A 20,390-nucleotide genomic window follows, 5' to 3' on the forward strand; every position below is an offset into this window, starting at 1 on the left:
ACTTACATATGTAGCTATATCAGGGACGTTATCCTCAGGCGGAATCAATTGTAGAGGTCTCCAAGATAGTCTAGTCCGAACAGAAAAAAAAACAGCCCTGCAACTTGGAACCTTCCAAAATCCGCGGTCATAAACGTCTTGTATCTACGGTCCAGGAATTTGCCGCTGACAGAACACCAACTAGGTTTGGAATATAACCAGGTGGAACATCCCGTGTTCAAAGACACCCACTAAACACCCACTAAACACCCTATAGCTAACTGGATCACACTCTTTCAAAACTCGTTTCTAATCATCCATCATCTTTCGAAAAAGAGGTATTATATCCTCCATGTTGGACCTCAAATACCTCGACGTGGTCGTTGGCACCGTGGCCGTTTACTGTGTGTATCGGTTAATGACTCTTGAAAAAAGAGCTTTGTCTCTTCCCCCAGGACCTCGAGGATTTCCTCTCATTGGGAATCTGTTTGATGTGCCCGCAGAGAGGGAATGGTTGACTTTCGCAAAGTGGGGAGAGACGTACGGTATGTTATAACACGTTACATGCATTTGCTTTGTGCTGATTAACTTTTGTGTTTCAGGAAAGCTGGCTTCGGTGACAGGTTCGTGTTAGACGGTCGTGCTAGCTGTCCATAGTTTTCAAGTATTTTTTCCAGTCCTCGGACAACCTCTTATCATCGTGAACTCTGCAAGTATCGCGAAGGAAATGTTGGATAAAAATAGTGCGATATACTCGGATCGTCCGGTGATACCTATGGGAGGCGAGCTGTGTGGTTGGAAGAATACGCTAGTGCTTACTCCTTATGGGGAGCGTTTTCGCAACTATCGACGTCTCGCTCATCAGCTCTTCGGAAACGCGGCTACGATGAAATCTTTTCATCCAGTTGAAGAATTAGAAACCCATCGTTTTCTCAAACGATTGCTCTCCAGGCCTGCCGGATTTTCTGACCACATTCGCAAGTAAAGTTCCGCTCCTTACTATTTCGAACCTAAACGCGATTACTGATTTCCTTTTCAAAGAACTGCCGGTGCAATCATCCTTCGAATCTCACATGGATATGAAGTGGGCGAAGGAGAGGATCCCTTCGTTACACTGGCTGATAAAGTCAGTCTTTTTTCACGGCGTATGTATTATAACGATAACATCCTGTATACAGGCTACAGAGCAGTTTGCGCTTTCTACGACCCCCGGATTCCTCGTAAACCTTGTGCCTTTCTGTATGACTTTTTTTAAAGATGATATCAGGCTCTTACTCAATCAGTCTACTGTTTTAGTGCAGTATCTTCCTGATTGGTTCCCTGGCGCTTCTTTCAAACAAACTGCCAAAGAATGGTCAGCGACATTGAATGAAATGGTCGACCTCCCTTATGACTATGTTAAGAGACACATTGTGAGTGTTTTATGTTCCTGATGTATATAACCTGAATCCTGATTTTTAACTTCAGGCTGCTGGCTCAGCCGAACCTTCCTATGTCTCAAAGCTCGTGGAGGGTCAGACTTTAAGTCCAGAACAAGAATTCGAAATCAAGTGGTCTTCTGCTTCTCTCTATTCTGGTATGTGGGTTTGATAGTCATTCTTACCGTCACGATCATCTGTATTGATTGCGAGATAAGGTGGTGCTGACACTGTCAGTATCTTCTCAATATCATCGATTCATACTCATTTTCCTTTATCTGTGCAGACGGTTTCGGCTATCTATTCTTTCTTCAAGGCAATGGCCATGTACCCTGAGGTGCAAGTCAGAGCCCAAGCGGAGCTGGACGCAGTGGTAGGGGTTGATCGTCTTCCTAGTTTTGAAGACAGAGACCACCTACCCTACATTCAAGCCGTCACTTTAGAGGCTTTACGATGGCATTCCGTGGTTCCAACAAGTAGGTTCTGCCATTTTGTCCTTGACGTTTCACTTACCTTCTTTGAAGGCGTACCTCATCGAGTCACCGAAGACAACGTGTTCAATGGTTACTTCATTCCGAAAGGTGCTTTGGTGCTTTCGAATCTTTGGTGTGCTTTTCTCCCTATTCATGTATATATCGATCGAATGTGAACTGATTTCAATAGGCAAATGAACCACGATCCGGAAGTTTATCATGACCCAATGTCTTTCATTCCTGAGAGATTTATGGGTCCACAACCTGAGATGGACCCCAGAGAGGCCTGCTTTGGATTTGGGCGCCGGTAAGAGTTGCCTTTCGAATGTCAGAATGATATTGAACACGAGTTTTGATCAGCATTTGTCCTGGTATGTCCATAATCACTGTCTCAGGCGTGGACTGATTCGAAGGTTTGTAGGGCGAGTGTTAGCTGATGCTTCAGTATTTATCTCGTGCGCTATGGCCCTTGCTGTCTTCAACATTTCCAAATACTCGGAAAATGGTGTAGTCATCGAGCCTGATATGGATCAAAGCACCGGTACCATAAGGCAGGTTGAAATTATCAAATCGTAGAGTCCAAAGCAACTGATTCTTGCTTCAGTCATCCCAGCTCCTTCAAATGCACTATTTCGCCTAGGTCGGACAGAGCAGTTGCACTCATTCAAGCGGATGAGCGGCGTTAATCGTGATAATCCAAGTTTTCGACGGGATATTTTGTGATCTAGCCCATGGTCAGTACGCGTACGCATTTATATACAGTATATAGTCAAACATTGCTAAATTTCATGCTCTCCTTTTATTCTCTGCATGTGAATGTCACGAGGTCCTGCTAGTTTATTCATGATTATCGTATCATGAAGAAGGGAAGATTCGACTACAGATGGGAATTGCGTAGATTGTTTCGGAAGTCTTCCTGGATCTGCCTTTCGGGGAATTCAATATTCTAATATTCAAGTTTCACTTAGTGATGGACGAGTTTCAGGCTGAGCGGCTCCTTAGGTATCCATACTTTCTCCACCACATGTACAAAAAGCCTCTTCTCGCTCACTCTTCTACTTAGCCAGCCAATCTCCGGATCCGAAGAATTCAACTTCCCGGTTAAATCCCAGACCATGGGGCTCTTACTCATGCAGTCAAGTTCATTTCTACAAGACAGCCCAAGTCCACAACATCACTTCGAAGTGCTTGATTCGATGCCAGTTGAATGCTACCAAGGTGCATGATGAACCAATTCGGGCCTCATCACCGTATTATCCACCTTCTTGAACTAGATGGATAGTCGGAGTCAGGCCCCCTGTCCGATATACGATCCACGCCAGCTTCAAGTTTCTCAGTAGGCCTAACCCAGTCCCCTCTATGAGGTTGCTAGAGATTTCAAGTTGTTATCCGGTCAAAGAAAGCACATGATTGTCAATTACTTTTATCGATGTACAATGGTAGCTTTCAACATTTTTTTCACAGAGAGATACAAGGAAACAGTACTACGCACCTTCTCTTCCAGAAGCATTTCAGCGGTAAGCTGAAATTTTCACGCTATGAATGGAGGACCATCTTCGTGCAAACGTGTACATAACTCTCCAACAAATTCTTCTCCTTCAAAGACTCGGGCTAGACTCGACTGTATCCATTGAGATTGGAACCGACATTTACACAATGTGGATGTAATGTGTGCACCTTGTGTGCCCATCATCGTGTTGCCACACATCGCCCACTATATACACTACAATGGCATACATAATTTCTGATGCTTCTGACCTGTTCCCGACTATGAATCCGATTCCTATCTAAATCAATAGCTCGATGGACAGGAAGTCTGCGGTTTCTTTCTTCCTGCATTGTATGCTATATTACTATGTCGAATCAGATAAATGTACTTCGAGGATAAGGAGAAGATGCCGATATACGCCATCTTTTCACCACAACCTGATTTCATTGAGAATGTTAGATGCTAAAGGAATGAAAGGGGAATGGGGTAGGGGATCACTCACTGTATGGACTGCAAATGGAAGTATTGTCATGCAGGGCAAAGGAAAGGGAACAATGTATGAGGTGCAAGTATATTTCACACCTGGCTGACAACCACCCGACGTCAGCCAGACGCATTAGAGTAAAACGACATACACAGAAATGTTCGTAATGGTACGTATTGACATGCATAGCGCAGACAAGGTATCATGTTGGTATCAAGAAGATAATTAATGCCACTAGGCTAGAGGGTATAGTCCAATTTCCATCCATATCGTGCCCGAGTGCAGATGTTGTCTCCGGCTCTTCGCTACCCGGGACACACATCCGCACGCTCAGGAAGGTTGTGATGTGCTCATGCGTGGAAGGGCGAAGCAAAGGAGCTCAAGATAACTATATCAGCACGAGTCCACATATTGTGGTGATGAAAGAAATGATGAGTTTAAAGGAACGGTAGGTGGCAAATGATGGTGGTGTAGGTTCGACTTCTGCAAGTCTAGACTGGATTGAGATTTTGCACAATTGCAATAGGACTGGGACCTTACCTATGAAATAGGCAAGTCGCACAAGCGTGCCATGATCACCGCTGCACGACGACTTCCCAGAATACCTCGCTGACCTTTGCCCGAGCATTATCCTCGTTAAATTGAGCCTTAATCCGGCTTTCAACTCCCAGTGCACTGATATCAGCCATGGGGCTTTCGAATGGTAGTCCTGCTGCGACGAAAGTAGATCGTCGTATCAGATGTGAGGATGGTGAATAAGAAGAGGCGGTGACTCCCGAACGCGGTGTGCGCCGCCAAAAGGTAGTTGGTCGGTCTATACCGTATGCTGGATCATTAGAAAGAGTTCAGAAGAAGGGATTTGAAACGCACGTAAAGGCGGTGGAGGGCGTAATAAGTCTCCGCCCTTCGACTTTCCGTAGCCATAACCGTATGAAGGAGGACTAGAAAATGAATTCGATGGCGAAGAAGAGCCAGACTCGGTCCCAGATGTATATGTGGAGCCACTGGTATAACGCCGTAGCTTATGAAGGTCGAATGTAGTCGTGTCAGGGGCGGCAGTAAAAGGTTTTGACAGCGGCTCTGAAAATGTCGTTTGGATGGGAGGAGCACTTCGTGATCTGGCAGGCCGATGCTGCTGTAGTTTTGTCCGTCCTCGATTTAGATGAGATGGGGCCAGTTTCGGCGATGTGGAGGAAGGAGAAGCCGGATCTAGTTGCCAGTTATGACCGCTACGGTTCCAGCCAGCAGTTTGTGGTCCTACGTATGAGTCGGGCGATTCAATTTCTTCCTCTTCCTCATCAGGGCTCTGTATTCGTCGACCATCCTTAGTGTCGGATTCTTGTCTGCGAGCTTTCGGCACAATATCCAATCGAGCTGGCCGTTCTGACTTCTTTGGTACATCGGGCGTTACGAGGCTTACTTGGCTTGAGCTGGAACTTGGGACATAGTTATTGAAGAAAGATGAGCGAGAGGCGCTAACTAGAGGATACAGATGAAGAGGAGAAGAGGAAAGCACAGTCAGGTCGGTCATGACGATGGTAGGAAACAACGAGGTGAGTAATTTGCAACGTCAAAAAGTAAAATTTGAATTTAAATTGTGATTTATCACTGGAAGTACAAGAACAACCGTTCTCAGCAGGCAAAAGTACTAGGGCTGAAAAAACATCCTGCTCCCATCATACGGTGCGCAAGTGCTAGCAGAGGCGACTAGTCCATCCACCTCAAGAAAGAATCTTGAGCTTACACAAGTTATACAATAATAATCAACAAAAGGAGGCTCCAAGGTCAATGGATACAGTTAGTGAGTGCTAATACTAATAGACATTATATACAAAGCTTGTATTCAAGAAAGGTCGGCAATGGTATGAACAAAAGTTTTCAGGATGCTGCTCTACACATCCCTTTTGGCCGACTCTGCGATCTCTGTTACCCGATTCCCTCATCACAGTGATTTACCTGACCATGGGGTGCTCATAGACGATGGTCCATCACACATCCCAGTTTGATCTGAAAATGTGATGAAAATCCCGGTAAGTATCCACCCAATCTACGAGACAGCCTTTAGGAACAGAAGGAGAATCTCTCCAGAACGTACATTTCGGACTTCAAGGATTCATCCAGACGTCTGTGTGTAGTGTCCTCCTGATGAGTTTCTGATTGCCATCCCATAACGGCTCTCATACACAGTCGAACGCAGATGCGACGACTGTCCAGCAGGCATATTATCAGCATACCCACTGAAGTTATCACCTCCCATCGGCGTCGTGTATCCTGACGAGGAACGCCGAAACGGTGTTTGACTCGAAAGGACATCGGACGATGAATTCGAAAGAGCTTGTGCGGCGTCCTCAATTGCCAAGTTGCTGGTCGACCTACCCTGATGCGGTGTGAGCTCGGAATGGTGGCTGAGGCGTACGTGTGGTTTATCAGAGTCAAAGTAACCCATAGAACGCGAAGAACTCTCGTTCCAGTAGTCTGATGCGCTATATGAATTACCGGTATTCTGGTAGTTTGATTGTGAAACGGTAGTGTCGGCGAAACTAGGTGAAGGTGAAGGTGTTGCATTTCGGTGGTTTGAAGCATACCCGACAACGGAAGAAGAGAAGCTTGGACTTTCAACAACAGATGATGGACATCTCGTGGGAACTGGCATTTGATATGCAGAAAAAGGGTCGGAGGATGAGGAAGCGCCAGATGATAGCGACGATGAAGATGCTACAGAAGCTGCAGGCGTGGATGAAGATGTGTGTGAGTTGCGTTGGCCTTTGGCTAGGTGCGTGAAATTCTGGATGGAGTTCATTGCAGCAGAGAGCGTTTTGATAACATCTCCGAAAGCTTCCTTCTAATGATCATTAATGTAAACGGTGTTCTTAATGACTTCGGAACAAAACAGGACTCATCGTCGTACCTTCGTCACCTCTATTCCGCATTCCAACAGCTCCAAGTCAGGCCCAGGATTACGTTGCTCCCTTTCACTCAACATTTCTCGAAGCTCTGTTATTTCTTGATTCAATCGAGCATTCTGTTCCTCTAGTGATTTGCACTTGTCTTCGAGGTCAGATACATATTTTGCCTTTCGTTCGCGATAATCTCGTTGAAGGGCAATCGTTCTTGAAACAGGAATAGTCATGTCTTTCTTTCGGCCGCGAACCATTGAAATTAGCTGCGAAATTGAAAAAACTTCAGAATGAAATTGAAAGTGAGCATGTTTGATATAATTTACGTTGTTTTTTTCTCCGAAGCAACCGCAGGATATAGCTCGCTGTGTGAAGCTCAGGATGGGATACGGGTATCAATGTGAAGTTGAATCTGGTTCGAGTTCAAGTCAAGAACACAGGCAACAGGAGGGGGTAAGCTGTAACTGAACATGAGGAACAAACATTTGATAGGCGTCAGTGGCGATGCCGGAAGATCGTCATTACAAATTTCAAAACGCGGAATGATTGATGGCGCATCATACAGTGCTTCGCCACCTGTTTGTCTTTGCTTGTCTATCCAATACATTTTCCCCGAAAAAGGGAACTGCCAAAAGTGTTTTGAGCTCAGGAAGAGCCTGGGTTCAAAAATATACTGGAAAACAAACAGTAAGAAATAGCTGCATGTGAAAAGCTTTTCGCAAAGCAATCACTTCTTCTTCCCGTTCCCGCTCCCCGATAAGTAACTCAATCCTGCAATCTTCCCGTGGTCCGTGGATTTAATCCCACCGATCCCACAGGACCCACACTCGCCCTTTTACGACTGCCCAAACTCCTATGATCACGCACCGGAAACCGCGCGACGGAATATACAGTATAAAAAATTCAGCGCTGTGCAACTGATATATCATGTGACCCGTGATATGCTTAATATAGCTTATCTTGCGTCACATGATGTATCTGTTAACCTGAATTGTTAGGATCCTGTGACAAATTTTTGTCTCTCCATGTTGGTCATTACTAGTGTTGAGGAAGGACACATGGCTCCATGTCCCGTTAATCACGGAGTTCAAATGGACCTAAGCCTCCAGACCTCAACCTGTACGGTACATATACACTTTAAGTTGAAGACCAAGCGCTGAGCCAACTTGAGCCAAGGCCAAGATCTTTCATTCAGCTGGGCAATGCCCCCAAGGAATTTTTTGCCTTCTGATTAACGCTAGATAACAGTAGGTACCTCAGGCAACTCCGGGCTCCAAAAGAATCAATGTAGATCAACGCGAAGAATAGTGTAAGACCGTCAACGGATCTACAAATATTTGATTGGTAAAATCCTTGACACAAGAGACAGAAAACGTCGATACTGCACTGGGAATAAGGCACAGATTTGGAATGATAACAACTGTTAGTCTGTTACAGACTATTACTTAGATCTGATGATGAACGGGGAAAAATGCAACCTGAATTTCATTAGTAGAGGCTGGAATCACGACGATAACATGTTCGTTCTTCTCGAAGGGAGGATGTGCGAGTTTGATATTTATATGTAGTAACAATCTGTTACGAAGCAATCTGTGGAGAGGGGTGTACCGTGAAAGCAAATTTATTCCTTGAAGCCACTATGATGGGCTCGGATGAGTTGTTAGGAGTTGTCAATCCCATAATCCCACGAGGTCACAGCCACATCCCGATTAGATGACCCCGCCTCCGTATTGGGTATGGCCAGGGTATGGCCTATAGCGGGTGGGCGACCCTTTCCGTCGTATTCCAAGGGGGCTAGCTATAGTATGTACGAGTATTCATTATGGTTGAACTACATATTGTACAGAGGTATGATAGCACAGACTACTCAGCTAACACTTCGAAGTGGGCACCCCATTTGGATTGGAGGGGGCCTTTTGGCCCCCTCCGAGCCGGACGCGAATGCATGTTAGATTTTTCTCTGGATTATAAAAGCAAGATATTGAATTCTAGTTGCGCATGTACGAAACCAAGGCTAGACATGTGCAAGTGGCAGAAGATCGTTCTGAGGAGTATTGGCATATCTTTGCAAGACCATCTCCTCACGACACTGTTTTTCCAATATTGTCTGGCCTTCTGACCACTCCGACGATCGTTCTGATCCCTCAGTCGATGTGAGCCTGTCTGGCGACTAGCCAATCACAGTCGGATGCAATCTTCTTGAATGGAAGAACATAGCACATCGTTCACAGTGTACCGTCTCGGCTCAACAATCGCTGTTTCGCAATTTCCATAAGGATTTCTGTATTCTGAGATGCGTCGAGATAAAAGAAGTCACGCGTCAAACATCCATACTGAAAGTCAATGAGATTACGGGTAACGCAGGGGGATTGAAGAAGTTCCGAAGTTCCTTGAGTAATAAAGCAGCTCCAAAAAGGTGCGCAATTGGTCGAATTGAGCACCTTGACCTCTGTGTGGGTTCGTTTAATCATTATTAAGCCAGACACGTTCATTCTAGAGTAATGAAAGAGCCCAACTCGGACGAGGTCGCGTTCAACGCCCCGTGCACATCCCTGAGCCAGGCCCTTTGAGTATGAAACGCCTTACTTATTTCAAGAAAGATACATACCTTTCAATAAATCCCCGGAATTAGTTGATATGGAACTTTCTCTGACCATTTTGTCCAATTATCGCCGAAAGCCTTTTCCAGCATAGTGTCCTCTCTGCTGACGCGAAGCAGCAGACTGATGACCACTGCGATTGCGACTATCATCCAAAGCCCAACAAGAGCTTGCATGGAGGCATTTTGTAAAGGTGCACATTGTGAGATCCACGAGCCTGACGCATGGCTCAGAAATGTACCTATGATTGTTAGAATGAGGCCAGTGTAGCTGGGGTGTCGTACGTATGCGTATGGACCCTCCGTAATAAGCCGATGATCCTTTTGGATGCGGAGTTCGAATACGAAGAGTTGACCCAGTGTACGATAACACTGAACACGGAGAATCGTCCCAGTGAGGTTGAGTATATTCCCCACTAAGTACAGAGGAGTTACATGAATGCCCTCGACACAAGAGGGTTCATCGACCAAGCTCTTGAGGACGAGATGAGATATTGGTCCTGCGGGGTTGTGATAGGCGATGATAACGATGAATTCTACAAATTGTGCGAGCCACGATGTCGTCTTTCGTTTATATGAGTTTGACCACTATATATTGAGAGGAAGACACTGACGCGAAGGAATTTTGAAGGATATGCAAGGCTTCTGAGAAAATGCTCTCTCCAATCAGGGACAACCATAAAACCAGAGATCGTTGGAGGATTTGGAGGTGTACCAGAGACTCGCATACATACTGCTTCGGATACCAAAAGAGGAAGCTTGAGAAGCAAAGACATTGGGCTCTTGAAGAGTTACGAAAAAAAAACTAGGTCTTATATACGGTTTTTTTGAGGCACTACCCCTGATAGGACAATTCCGAAGGTTTGGATCATTCCTACAGTATATCCTGAAAGAAGACACGATTGAGACGAACTAAGTTTGAGGTAATGATTTAGAGATCGATTCACAGTGGGTGCCAGACAGCGGCGTATCCCTGGTCTCTATCCTTGCGGGGTTTCGCATATGCCGGAACAGGAGCCACTTCTACATGGCGAATTTTATCAAACCAATCGTCCGCTGATTGAAATAAGTTACACAGGATCAATTGACAATGCTACTCACTTTGGATCGCAGATGAATTATGAGGGACAGAGGATAAGGTTGATGGCTAAGGATAGTCGATTGTGTACATGTTGATTGTCATTCAAAATTCGCACTGCGTTTAGACCGATATATGAAGGGGCGGGATGAGCTGTTGCGGTGCATGAATGGCGAATGCCTACAACTGCATCAGTGAATATAAATAAATAGACCTACGAATATATTATGGCGTCTCTCGAATTTACTGCTCGGAGTTTTGAGAGCAGAGCGGAGCGTGCAACTTGACAAGATGTCGCTCCGAGAGTAATTACACAGCAAATTTTGACGTTGATGTTGCGTCCAGTAGTGACTACAGCAACTGTGAGGATTTCTTACTACAGCAACTGGAAGGATTCCTTGTCAGCCTATGGCAAAAGGATAGCCTATACACCCTCGAGTTTCAATGCACATCCGAACGCCCAGTGGTTGTTCCGGCCTTCCCAGATGAACCTGGAATGAAAAGCTTCGGAATTCGGAGCATTGGGTAATGATCAAATGCTTACTATGTAGGACAATTATCACAGTTTTAGATGGTCCTATGTAGGTCGGGTTGGTCTTTTCGGGTCACAAATGAGCTTACCCCATTCGTCACCGGATCCTAAGCGAGTAGATTGCGAACCAGCGAGCCGCGACAGAGGATTAGTGATACATATGCATGTACCAGCCCTTTAAGTGACTTGCGGAGGCCAGCAGTATAGAATGAAAATACCCACTGTAGCTCGTCTGAAAGTTGAGTAAGAAGAACACGACAAGGGGTGCGGGACGATCGATAGCCTCCAAGTGTGAGATATGAGATGTATCTCATCTGGGGCAGCGCGGACGTGTATACCTTAGAGCAATTGCAACCACACCTACGACCTTTTTCATTTCCACCGTAGTTAATTTTGTCGGACTTGCAAAAGTCGTCGAAAACCTCAACCCGAGATGAGGCTAGAATCCTTCTGCCTTGAGGGCCTTGAGGGATGAGATTTAAGTCAGAGCAAGGCTTAGACAGGTTTGCAAAGAACAAGCCTGACTTAGCCTGACTTGTTCCGGACCGGAAAAACGTGTCGAAGTTTGAAGAGCATTCAAGTTACATAGCGAGGGTCGGTGAACGTTCTGTATTCTAAACCTCCTCCAAACAGGTCCAAGCAGTTCAAGCAAAGTGGGTCTATTAGGGCGGCAGCATTGTCGAGTAGATGGGTGCATTTCCAGCGACGTAAAAATTCTTCGGAGTTCGGCTCTCTTCGGCTAGAAAACTAATTCACAACCGCATGTTAGCGCTCATCCGTGATCTTCAACTTGATCGATGATCGATGCATCTGCATAGACTCGTTGCCAATTATTGCAAAAACTCTAGCTGCAGAAATTATTTCTTAGTACTTGCGAAGAGCCCATTACAGTAATTTGACGGGCTGAGTTATTTAGTGCACAAAGGTCAGTGCACACGGTTTTTCCCTAATCCATCTCTGTGTTCACTTGACCATGAGTCCATTTCTCTCGCCAATTCGCACCCAGTCCATTTTCTCAACTAGGATTGGTTATCGGAAAGACCGAAAGTTCGGAAGCGGGATTCCGAGATCCGCGTTTATCAAGGTGGGTGGAAGTACACCCTCTCAACTCCTTTCTGCCTTCATCCTCAATCTGTTTACCATCGAAAATCTATATTATGCCGGGACTCAGCTCTTTGTCACTCGAACGGGCTGAACAGCTTTCATCACAATGGAAGGGCACGAATTTTTTGGGTGGGACGGCTAAAAACTTCATCGATGGAGAATTCAGAGAAAGCATGACGGACAAATGGATCGAAGTCCTGGATCCGGTGAGTTGTCTATACATGTTCTACCCTTTGGTAGTTACTTAGAACTTTCCGTCCAGTCCACGCAAACGTTGTTGTCGAAAGTTCCTGAAACTACACAGGAAGAATTTGAAAGCGCGGTCGAGGCGGCTTCAAAGGCTTTTCAAAGCTGGAGAAAAACGAGCGTACTGAAGCGTCAACGTTTTGCCCTAGAGTAAGATTACAAGAAAAGTGGCAATCGATGAGATACGATGATTGTACAGATTGCAGGCCCTCATCAGACAAAACATGGATAACCTTGCGAATGCAATCGTGCTTGAACAAGGAAAAACATTCGGAGGTCTGTCAAGGATTCTTAATGTTGAACTGTGTCAGCTTAAAGATACTCAGATGCACAGGGTGACGTGCTTCGAGGACTTCAAGTGGTTGAGACGGCGTGTTCCATCCCTACCCTTTTGATGGGAGAGAAACTGGAAGTTAGCAAAGACATGGATACTGAAACGAGAAAAGTTCCCCTGGGTGTTTGCGCTAGGTACGTTCACGCCCATTATCAAGCTACTGTTCTATTTACCCGACAATCAGCATAGCACCGTTCAACTTCCCAGCGTAAGATTTACTAGTTCTTGATTTTACTTTCATTCGTTCATAATGAAGGTGAAGGATGATCCCCCTTTGGACCATTCCGATGGCCATCGTTACCGGTAACACTCTTGTACTCAAGCCGTCAGAGCGCGATCCTGGCGCAGCTTTGATGATTGCAGAACTCTGTCAAAAAGCGGGTAAAGAACCATTCATATTCAATTTGGACGAAAATTCAATAATACGCTGCAGGCCTACCAAAAGGTGTTTTGAACATTGTTCACGGGACCGTTCCTACAGTCAATGCCATCTGCAATCATCCAAAAATCAAAGCCATTAGCTTTGTTGGTGGAAATAGAGCTGGACAGCATATCTATGATTTGTATGTGTTTCACAAGAATTCACAAGAAAGCACTACTATACACGGCATCATACTAATTCCTCGTTCAGGGGTACAAAAAACGGAAAGCGTGTCCAGGTAAGCTTGACGTATCAGAATCCTTTGAGCAGTAACATGACTATGGAAGGAAGGCGAACATGGGTGCTAAAAATCACGCGGTGATCATGCCAGATGGTTAGCGCATAACATTGCCTAGAAAAGCGTGTACTAACTCGCGTTTTACCTGAACCATAGCCAACAAAGATCAGGCTCTGAACGCTCTTCTTGGTGCTGCCTGCGGCGGTAAGCACAGATACTCTAACGCTTTCACATTTTGATACTGAACGATTGACTTACTTAGCTGCCGGTCAGCGCTGCATGGCTATATCTGTTGGTAAACTTCGGCCTTTGTGAATGACATTCCCCATTGGACTGACGAAGAATTCCAAATGTCAAGCTATCTTGGTTGGAACTGCCCAAAAGTTCTTACCCGATCTTATCGAGCGTGCAAGTAAACTTAAAGTGAGTCAAGGGTTCGAGAAGGGTACTGATTTGTATGTGTGCCTCATTCCTTATGCTGGTCTGAATTAACTTGACATTATAGTGGTCCTGTAACGACTCCTGCCGCCAAAGTCCGTATCGAAGGTCTTATCGCATCGGCAGAAAAGGAAGGCGGAAAAATCCTTCTCGATGGCCGGGGAATTCAGGTTCCCGACTATCCCAATGGGAACTTCGTTGGTGCCACTATCATTGAAGCCACTACAAGTATGACCTGTTACAAGTAAGCGTTGATGTTCTACTATGGTATACGCAAATCACTAAGCTCTTTTCTCTACTCCGGCAAGGGAGGAAATCTTTGGTCCTGTGCTTGTTGTAATGAAAGCGAGCACGCTGGATGAGGCTATTTCCTTAGTTAATGACAACCCGTATGGTAATGGATCAGCTATCTTCACGCAGTCGGGACCCATTGCAAGGAAATTCGAGACGGAGATTGAAGCAGGACAGATTGGTATCAACGTTCCCATCCCGGTACGGTTTCCCTTCTCATCTGCCCAAAAGTCCATATGCTCATATATCCCGAAAAGGTGCCTTTGCCCTTCTTTTCCTGGACTGGCAACAAGGCGAGCACTTTACACGCAGATTGCACTTTCTTTCTCGTCGCTGACGAACGTTCTGCAGGCCAGTTTTCTGGGAGACATCAATTTCTATGGAAAGGGGTGCGTACTGAAAATCTTCCCGTCCTTTATCTGTATTCAAGGCGTGTATCCTGGCAGGGGAATCAACTTCTATACACAGACCAAGGTTAGTAGTCTTCTTGTTCTCATTTCGTAATTACTAACGTTGATTATTCCCAGACTACTACGAGTCTTTGGCGCTCAGATGATGCTATCGTTGCTGGCGAGGGTGCTTCTCTCAACATGCCAACCATGAAGTAGTTATACGTACAGGCACTGTAAATATATTATAGCTACACCTATCTACACTTGGTGCCCAAAAGCCATCTCTATACAGGATAATGAAAAATTTGAATGCCGAGTGAATTGTCAAAAACCTACTTGAATATGGCACTACTGCTTTGTCTGAGCGCTTACCGTGGGGCACTGACTTGAACCACAACCACCAACATCTACTGACTTGAACCACAACCACCAACATCTAACATTCTTTCTTATCTAGTCCATTGCTAATCCATCCATTCTTTACACTCGCTCTTTACATAGAATGCCTCGCCCGCCGACTTTATACGAACGAGTAGAACCAGACCATGAAAATAACAAGCCTCCGCATTCACAATACAATATTAACTATCGACAAGTAGCGGCCCAAACTTCTCTGGTCTCCCCTCTATATGGTGTTACTCAGTCTGTCACCACAAGCAGCAGCAGCTACGACTACTGGTGGCCTTATCCTCCTGGCGGTGTGTCTACCACTACCAATTCTCCCAGTCCCAGCCCCATCATTTCTTCGACTTTGGCCGATCCTCTCCCTGTTGCGATTCTTTCATCACTGTCTTCCGATGCATTTTCAAGTTCAACGGACTCTTTCGCCGACTCTACATCATCCACAAGCGTTTCAATCTCTACCTCTACTTTGACCACCTCAGCTTCGCAATCCATAATCTCTATCAACGCTGCAATGTCTTCACAAATCGCTGCTTCGACTTTCACTACGTATCCGAAAAACTCCCAAAACCAGAACCAGAGTCAGAGTTCAAATAACTCGAAATCGGAAGTGTATCTTGTTCCCGTCTTCGTCGTTCTCGGCATTATCCTGGGAAGTGTGGTAGCCTGGATCGGCTGGGGATGTATCACTCGCAAACCTCGTATACGTGACTTCGATGAAGATGTCGCTATTGGTAGAAAAAAGACCGGACGAAGACCGAGGCGCAGCGAGCTGGAGGTTGGACCCGCGTATTGGTCTAGTATGTCAGAAAGAAACAATCTTCTGGAAGATTCTGGCGATAGTCATGAGAAGAATGTTGTGGCTTCTCAGTCAGCGATGTTCAGTTGGCGCTCGCTTGACGCTGATGGTGTAAAGGATGAAGAACCTCAACGTGACTATCTCTCGCCACCAAAATTGCCATCAAAGAGATCTCGCGCAAAGACTCTCGGTCGTATTAAACATCAACAAGGACTCTCTAGAGCGGTCACTAGTAAAACAGCGACATCCGTGTCGGTTTACTCCCAAGTCGGAGACGAAGATGAAACTTTCGATGAGGACATAACCGATAGCATGTCATTTCTGGACGAGTTTGACCCTCGTACTCCTCATACAGGCGACAAATCCGCCGTTGCTACACCAAACAGTTCCAGCTCTACTCGCGTGATCTCTCTTTCTCGTCGTCGGCCGAATCATACTCGGACCGACTCTGATTCCCACTTGGATATTGCAGGAACGCCTGTTGGGGAACCTCGGGATCTGAAGAAAAACATCCTTAGCAGGACTGCTACTGCAAGAACCCAAAACAGCACCCGTACAGCACAAACTGGCTTTCGTATGATAGAAGGCTCGCCTTTACCTACGCCCGCAGTATCTATCTCCGACAAAAGTCAAACCGGCGGCAGCTTTTTCTGGGGTAATAATGAACCAGAAGATCGTGTCACTTCCTCCAAGCCCAAGTCTCGAGGACGATCTAATTCCCATGTCTTAACTCGCTCGTCTGATTCTTATACTGCCTTTCCCGTTCGAGGATCTCGCGGTCGCAGTAACAGTCCAGCCAAGAAGCCTATTGTTTCTCGTCAGGCCATTAACCAACGACAAGTATCAGCGAGAGATAAGGTGATTGAGGAGTATTACGGGAGTAGCCTTCCGCAAAGTCCACCCCAGGTCACTTGTCCGAAATTAGAGAGTTCGCTATGTTTCACTCCAACATTGACTTGAGGGCTTTGTTGAAACCTGTGGCTTTGCTATTCGTCGCCTAATGAGGATCTTTCCGCACATACTGCTTATACCATTCGTTTATCTACAAAACATACTGAGAGTGTACCACTACGACAAATCTAGAAACCCTACAACGGTGGCGAGATACACAGCGTACTAGGACACTCTTCTAGTCCATCTGTTAACCCAAATCTTCAAGATTGGTCGACATTCGCTCGTACAAGGCATGTAATACCCAAAGCCGCGCGGTTTCAAACGCATTGATCATGGATCAGAATGAATCCTGTTGGCTTCGTATATACTCGTAGTTTCCTTCCAGGCCTGCTATGAATGAGAGTTCTTCCTAGAACGCACCCACCTCTTCCTTAACATCGCTGGCAGCGTCAAATATCTTTCCTGGGCCAATTTCACGTACAAATTAGCCAGATGAACTAGAGAAACATTTCCTCCTGTACTTCCTGACCAGGTAACCTCCCCTTCAGTTTTGATCTCTTTGAAGTTTGAACAAATCTTCTCACCTACACGGAATCAGGCAGTAACGTCTGTGTGCTTTTTACCACAGTGCACCCAGGTTCTTGATAACGTGAGTTTGGTCGCATGATCAGGGCGAAGACGTGCTATCGAGACGACAGATTCACGAATGGAGGCTGAGAGAACTGGAAGTTGGCTGTTCCACCTACTGTTTCTATTGTCAATACCACTCGATACCACTCGAAGCTTCACAGGCTTACTTCGAACTCCTCCGCGGAATCCTTTCGGCTTAATTGTGATGGCTTGTGTAATCTGCAATTCATACAAGGGGTTGGCCAATGCTAGGTCGAATCGTTGTACAATGGAGGACAGGACGATGCACATCTGCGTTGTATCAGTTAGGAGAAGGTTTCGTTGATATGAGATTCTAACTTCTTGATATGAGATTCTAACTTCTTGCCATGCAAATGCTCTCCCTATGCAGCTTCTCATGCCGAATCCAAACTAAAATACAAATCTATAGTACATCTATCAGTCAGATGCTTACTGAAATTTCATACAGGTTGCCATGCATTGGGCTGTACAGGGAGAAGAACATTAGATCTGAGTACATTGCTGTAGAGAGGCATCATGCTTACCGGCAACGATTCAAAGTTTCCCTTAAGCATCCGCTCGGGTTTGAATTCTTCTGCCTGCTCGAATCAGAGTCAAGGATTCGACAAAACAAAGTTCGCGTACGTCCAAGCCCAATACCGAGACATCTCGATGAAGATCCCATATCTGGAGTGCGATAGGTGTATCCTTCACGATGAAATATTTTCCATCCCCAATCACCGTGTTTTTGAGAGGGTAAACGGCTCGAATTGCCGCCGTGGGTTGCAGACGCTTACTTTCCCGGATGACTGCTGCATAGATATGACCATTAAAAGACTCGAAGAAGCGCATGCGGAAATACATACCGTGCAAATACTCCATCCGCGTTAAATCACCGAGTTGGGCAGGTTGATCGCCTAAGATACTGTGCGTCTTCATGACCAGAGGGTGTTTGACAAGGCGAACGACATCGTTCCTGATGCAGGAACTTCAGCTAAGACTAAACTTGGGAGCTTGGTCGGTCAGAACCTGAAGTAGTTTCGTGACATACAACCAAATTCGGAAGTCAAAGCTAGTTATATCGAAATTCAAGTTGGCGCCCGCTTACCGGCGATGAGAAATGTCAAGAGCTTCCGAGGTACGAATCAATTCGAAGGGCGCTCAACAGATTTGATAGAGGGTGACCTACATTATCAATGATACTATTGTCGGACATTCGCGCTCCTGTCCTAGGATCTCGGCCGTTAAGCATAACATTCAACATGTCTTTTCTATCAATTGGATTGACTTTGCGATACTGAAGAACCGGGAAGCTTTGGTTTGAAGAGTATAGCTTTATGTAGCTAGAAGATAGACGTACTAGAATGAGCTATCTTACTCATCTTCTCGACGTCTGGTTGATGCTTTCCATCTGTAATGTTAATAAACATTTGGATTATCCAAGGGCGGTTTGCCCTGTCGTTACATTCACGAAGGAAGTCTACCATTGTTTGTACAAATGGTGGCTGCGAGTCTTAACGTTGAGGATTAGTACCTTCTGCCTGAATTTGACGAGGCTGATCTTGATGAACTCACACTTGCGAATGAATCCAGCCTAGGTACACAAGTATTTTTGAAGTTAATGGCTTGAGATTATTACAAGAGGCAGATTTACCTGTATGACATGGAGCATAGAGCTATAGTATCTAACGCGACTCGAGTGAGGTCATCGTTCGGATCGATAATGGATTCCGTGGGCATACTGCGCAGTATTGTTGAGCCTACAGGCTACGACGCGTTGGGTGACTCCTAAAACGACGCACCCGGGCCATCCCATTTGCATATCATCTGGTCGCATATTTCCCTCATGTCCTGTACGAGCAAATGGTGGGCAAGGTAAAGATCAGGTGGGTAGCACTGACCTCTAGCATATCCCGCACACGCATTACACCTGCCATATTGTGTTGTTAAGTACTTGAGCACTGGAGAACGTGAAGTATGTACCGAAAATAGGGATGAGCAAACGATCTATACAAAATGACCGCTAAGCAACATAGAACTGTAATGACCGATCAACCTACGCGCAGTGATCCAACTTGATTCTCCATCAAAAGCCTGTACCATGACAGGGGTGGCAGCAATCCTATTCTGGAGAAAATACATTGACTTACCGTGAATATTCCATCGTGAATCAGATTTCTTGTCTCTTTCAGTGCGCCGCCTGTTCGGTGTCAGCAAACTAGGATTGGTCAAATTCAAGGTCTTTAACTAACTGATCTCACCAACTGACTTCTGAAACCTAGAGTCGTCGGACAGCTCATTCACGAGAGTGTATGAACTGACGAAAATGACCTTCCGACCAAGGAGGTTGAGCTGGTATATTGAGGCATATTTTTGAGCCAGTCCGTGATATCCGTGAGTAGGGACTTCTGTGAATGAAGTAAGCATTCCTTATAGATGTATATAACTTTAAATGACCATCGAGCGAAAGGATGTTTCCGGGAAAAGGATATCCTGGAGGGTGAGGTATTGCGCTTGACATAGCAGGCGAATACGGCTGAGGCATTAGAGTCAGGCAAATTTAAATGTATATTGACTACATACCAGGTGTTTGAGACCTCGGAATCCCGACTTGATAGCGAAAATAACTCCGCTAAGCTTGACAGGGTCTAAAAGAAATTCGTAGTTGCGCTACTCTTATTGAAAACTTCGCCTTCTAGCTCCGCAGTCAGGCTCCTCTTGAGGTCTCTTGAGGTTCAACCTGTAGCATAGTAGACACGCATAAATTTTCTCCGGATGCCTGAAATTCTCTTCGCTTCCTGCATGGGCCAGTTCTAATCTGCTTGGTGCGCTGGAATACCTCTAAATACCTATCTATTGACGTCGTTCTAAATGCTTCATCCCGTGGATCGAGTCGGATATCTGGCAGTGGGAGTCAACGTAACTCTCAATCTTTGTAGAAACAAATTGGCTGTGAATCTGTTCGGGGATTTGGCCTCAATACCGTCCTCCTGACGCGGATGAGAGCAACACCATGAACTTTATGCATGCTCGTGTTCCTCCATAGTCGGATCTGAGTATGAGAAAGCTCAAGATAAGTTTTAATTTTGTAACGTGCAATCTCGTCCAATCTAAGAAAGACAACGAAGGACATCAGGAGTCATTCAGATTAGTTCAGAAAGTTGTTCTTTGAAAATTTTGCACAATCCTACTTATCATTGAACGAATACTTATGTTGGAAGACGACCTGCACTCGGAGTTTGTCGGTGCCAA

At 45.5% G+C, this 20,390-nt stretch overlaps 8 protein-coding genes across 8 annotated transcripts; 3 read left to right on the top strand and 5 right to left on the bottom strand.

The window, feature by feature from the left end:
* Nucleotides 1–331: 331 nt before the first annotated feature.
* On the top strand, nt 332–2,556 carry C8R40DRAFT_1158713 (cytochrome P450; the record flags this gene model as incomplete). The annotated part of the gene is made up of 11 exons (XM_046229775.1): nt 332–524; nt 657–960; nt 1,021–1,105; nt 1,158–1,218; nt 1,276–1,391; nt 1,447–1,563; nt 1,684–1,873; nt 1,922–2,003; nt 2,061–2,177; nt 2,284–2,421; nt 2,475–2,556. 11 exons carry the CDS (start codon nt 332–334, stop codon nt 2,554–2,556), a joined length of 1,485 nt encoding a protein of 494 aa, XP_046090430.1.
* Nucleotides 2,557–4,197: 1,641 nt separating this feature from the next.
* C8R40DRAFT_593994 (uncharacterized protein) lies at nt 4,198–5,641 on the bottom strand. Its single transcript, XM_046235563.1, has 3 exons — nt 4,714–5,641; nt 4,384–4,657; nt 4,198–4,334 (listed from the first exon to the last, which is right to left on the bottom strand). The coding sequence occupies exons 1-2, from the start codon at nt 5,372–5,374 to the stop codon at nt 4,419–4,421; spliced, it is 900 nt and encodes a 299-aa protein (XP_046090431.1). The 5' UTR covers nt 5,375–5,641; the 3' UTR covers nt 4,198–4,334; nt 4,384–4,418.
* A 262-nt stretch (nt 5,642–5,903) lies between these two features.
* C8R40DRAFT_593903 (uncharacterized protein) lies at nt 5,904–6,689 on the bottom strand. The gene has a single exon (XM_046235562.1). It carries the CDS (start codon nt 6,641–6,643, stop codon nt 5,957–5,959), a length of 687 nt encoding a protein of 228 aa, XP_046090432.1. The 5' UTR covers nt 6,644–6,689; the 3' UTR covers nt 5,904–5,956.
* Nucleotides 6,690–9,351: 2,662 nt separating this feature from the next.
* On the bottom strand, nt 9,352–10,115 carry C8R40DRAFT_1036458 (uncharacterized protein; the record flags this gene model as incomplete). Its single annotated transcript, XM_046223585.1, has 2 exons — nt 9,352–9,903; nt 9,954–10,115. 2 exons carry the CDS (start codon nt 10,113–10,115, stop codon nt 9,352–9,354), a joined length of 714 nt encoding a protein of 237 aa, XP_046090433.1.
* Nucleotides 10,116–10,668: 553 nt separating this feature from the next.
* On the bottom strand, nt 10,669–11,784 carry C8R40DRAFT_594374 (uncharacterized protein). Its single transcript, XM_046235564.1, has 5 exons — nt 11,475–11,784; nt 11,288–11,412; nt 11,172–11,232; nt 10,962–11,056; nt 10,669–10,908 (listed from the first exon to the last, which is right to left on the bottom strand). Exons 1-4 carry the CDS (start codon nt 11,644–11,646, stop codon nt 10,995–10,997), a joined length of 420 nt encoding a protein of 139 aa, XP_046090434.1. The 5' UTR covers nt 11,647–11,784; the 3' UTR covers nt 10,669–10,908; nt 10,962–10,994.
* Nucleotides 11,785–12,063: 279 nt separating this feature from the next.
* On the top strand, nt 12,064–14,732 carry C8R40DRAFT_1245573 (methylmalonate-semialdehyde dehydrogenase). The gene is made up of 18 exons (XM_046233625.1): nt 12,064–12,259; nt 12,316–12,449; nt 12,499–12,575; nt 12,626–12,767; nt 12,818–12,841; nt 12,896–13,014; nt 13,067–13,196; nt 13,265–13,292; nt 13,346–13,388; nt 13,449–13,496; nt 13,555–13,587; nt 13,651–13,747; nt 13,798–13,974; nt 14,039–14,222; nt 14,279–14,350; nt 14,373–14,410; nt 14,468–14,495; nt 14,549–14,732. The coding sequence occupies exons 1-18, from the start codon at nt 12,107–12,109 to the stop codon at nt 14,627–14,629; spliced, it is 1,608 nt and encodes a 535-aa protein (XP_046090435.1). The 5' UTR covers nt 12,064–12,106; the 3' UTR covers nt 14,630–14,732.
* Nucleotides 14,733–14,793: 61 nt separating this feature from the next.
* C8R40DRAFT_1086221 (uncharacterized protein) lies at nt 14,794–17,041 on the top strand. The gene is made up of 2 exons (XM_046227334.1): nt 14,794–16,798; nt 16,850–17,041. Exon 1 carries the CDS (start codon nt 14,916–14,918, stop codon nt 16,572–16,574), a length of 1,659 nt encoding a protein of 552 aa, XP_046090436.1. The 5' UTR covers nt 14,794–14,915; the 3' UTR covers nt 16,575–16,798; nt 16,850–17,041.
* A 61-nt stretch (nt 17,042–17,102) lies between these two features.
* On the bottom strand, nt 17,103–19,659 carry C8R40DRAFT_1036515 (cytochrome P450; the record flags this gene model as incomplete). The annotated part of the gene is made up of 15 exons (XM_046223588.1): nt 17,103–17,429; nt 17,499–17,549; nt 17,606–17,623; nt 17,684–17,740; nt 17,805–17,950; nt 18,005–18,126; nt 18,281–18,451; nt 18,495–18,651; nt 18,716–18,732; nt 18,793–18,879; nt 18,937–19,039; nt 19,187–19,232; nt 19,289–19,338; nt 19,400–19,567; nt 19,596–19,659. The coding sequence occupies 15 exons, from the start codon at nt 19,657–19,659 to the stop codon at nt 17,103–17,105; spliced, it is 1,584 nt and encodes a 527-aa protein (XP_046090437.1).
* Between the last annotated feature and the right edge of the window lie 731 nt (nt 19,660–20,390).

The sequence above is a fragment of the Lentinula edodes genome (assembly GCF_021015755.1).
Source record: "Lentinula edodes strain Le(Bin) 0899 ss11 chromosome Unknown C8R40scaffold_4, whole genome shotgun sequence".
Taxonomy (NCBI): Eukaryota; Fungi; Basidiomycota; class Agaricomycetes; order Agaricales; family Omphalotaceae; genus Lentinula; species Lentinula edodes.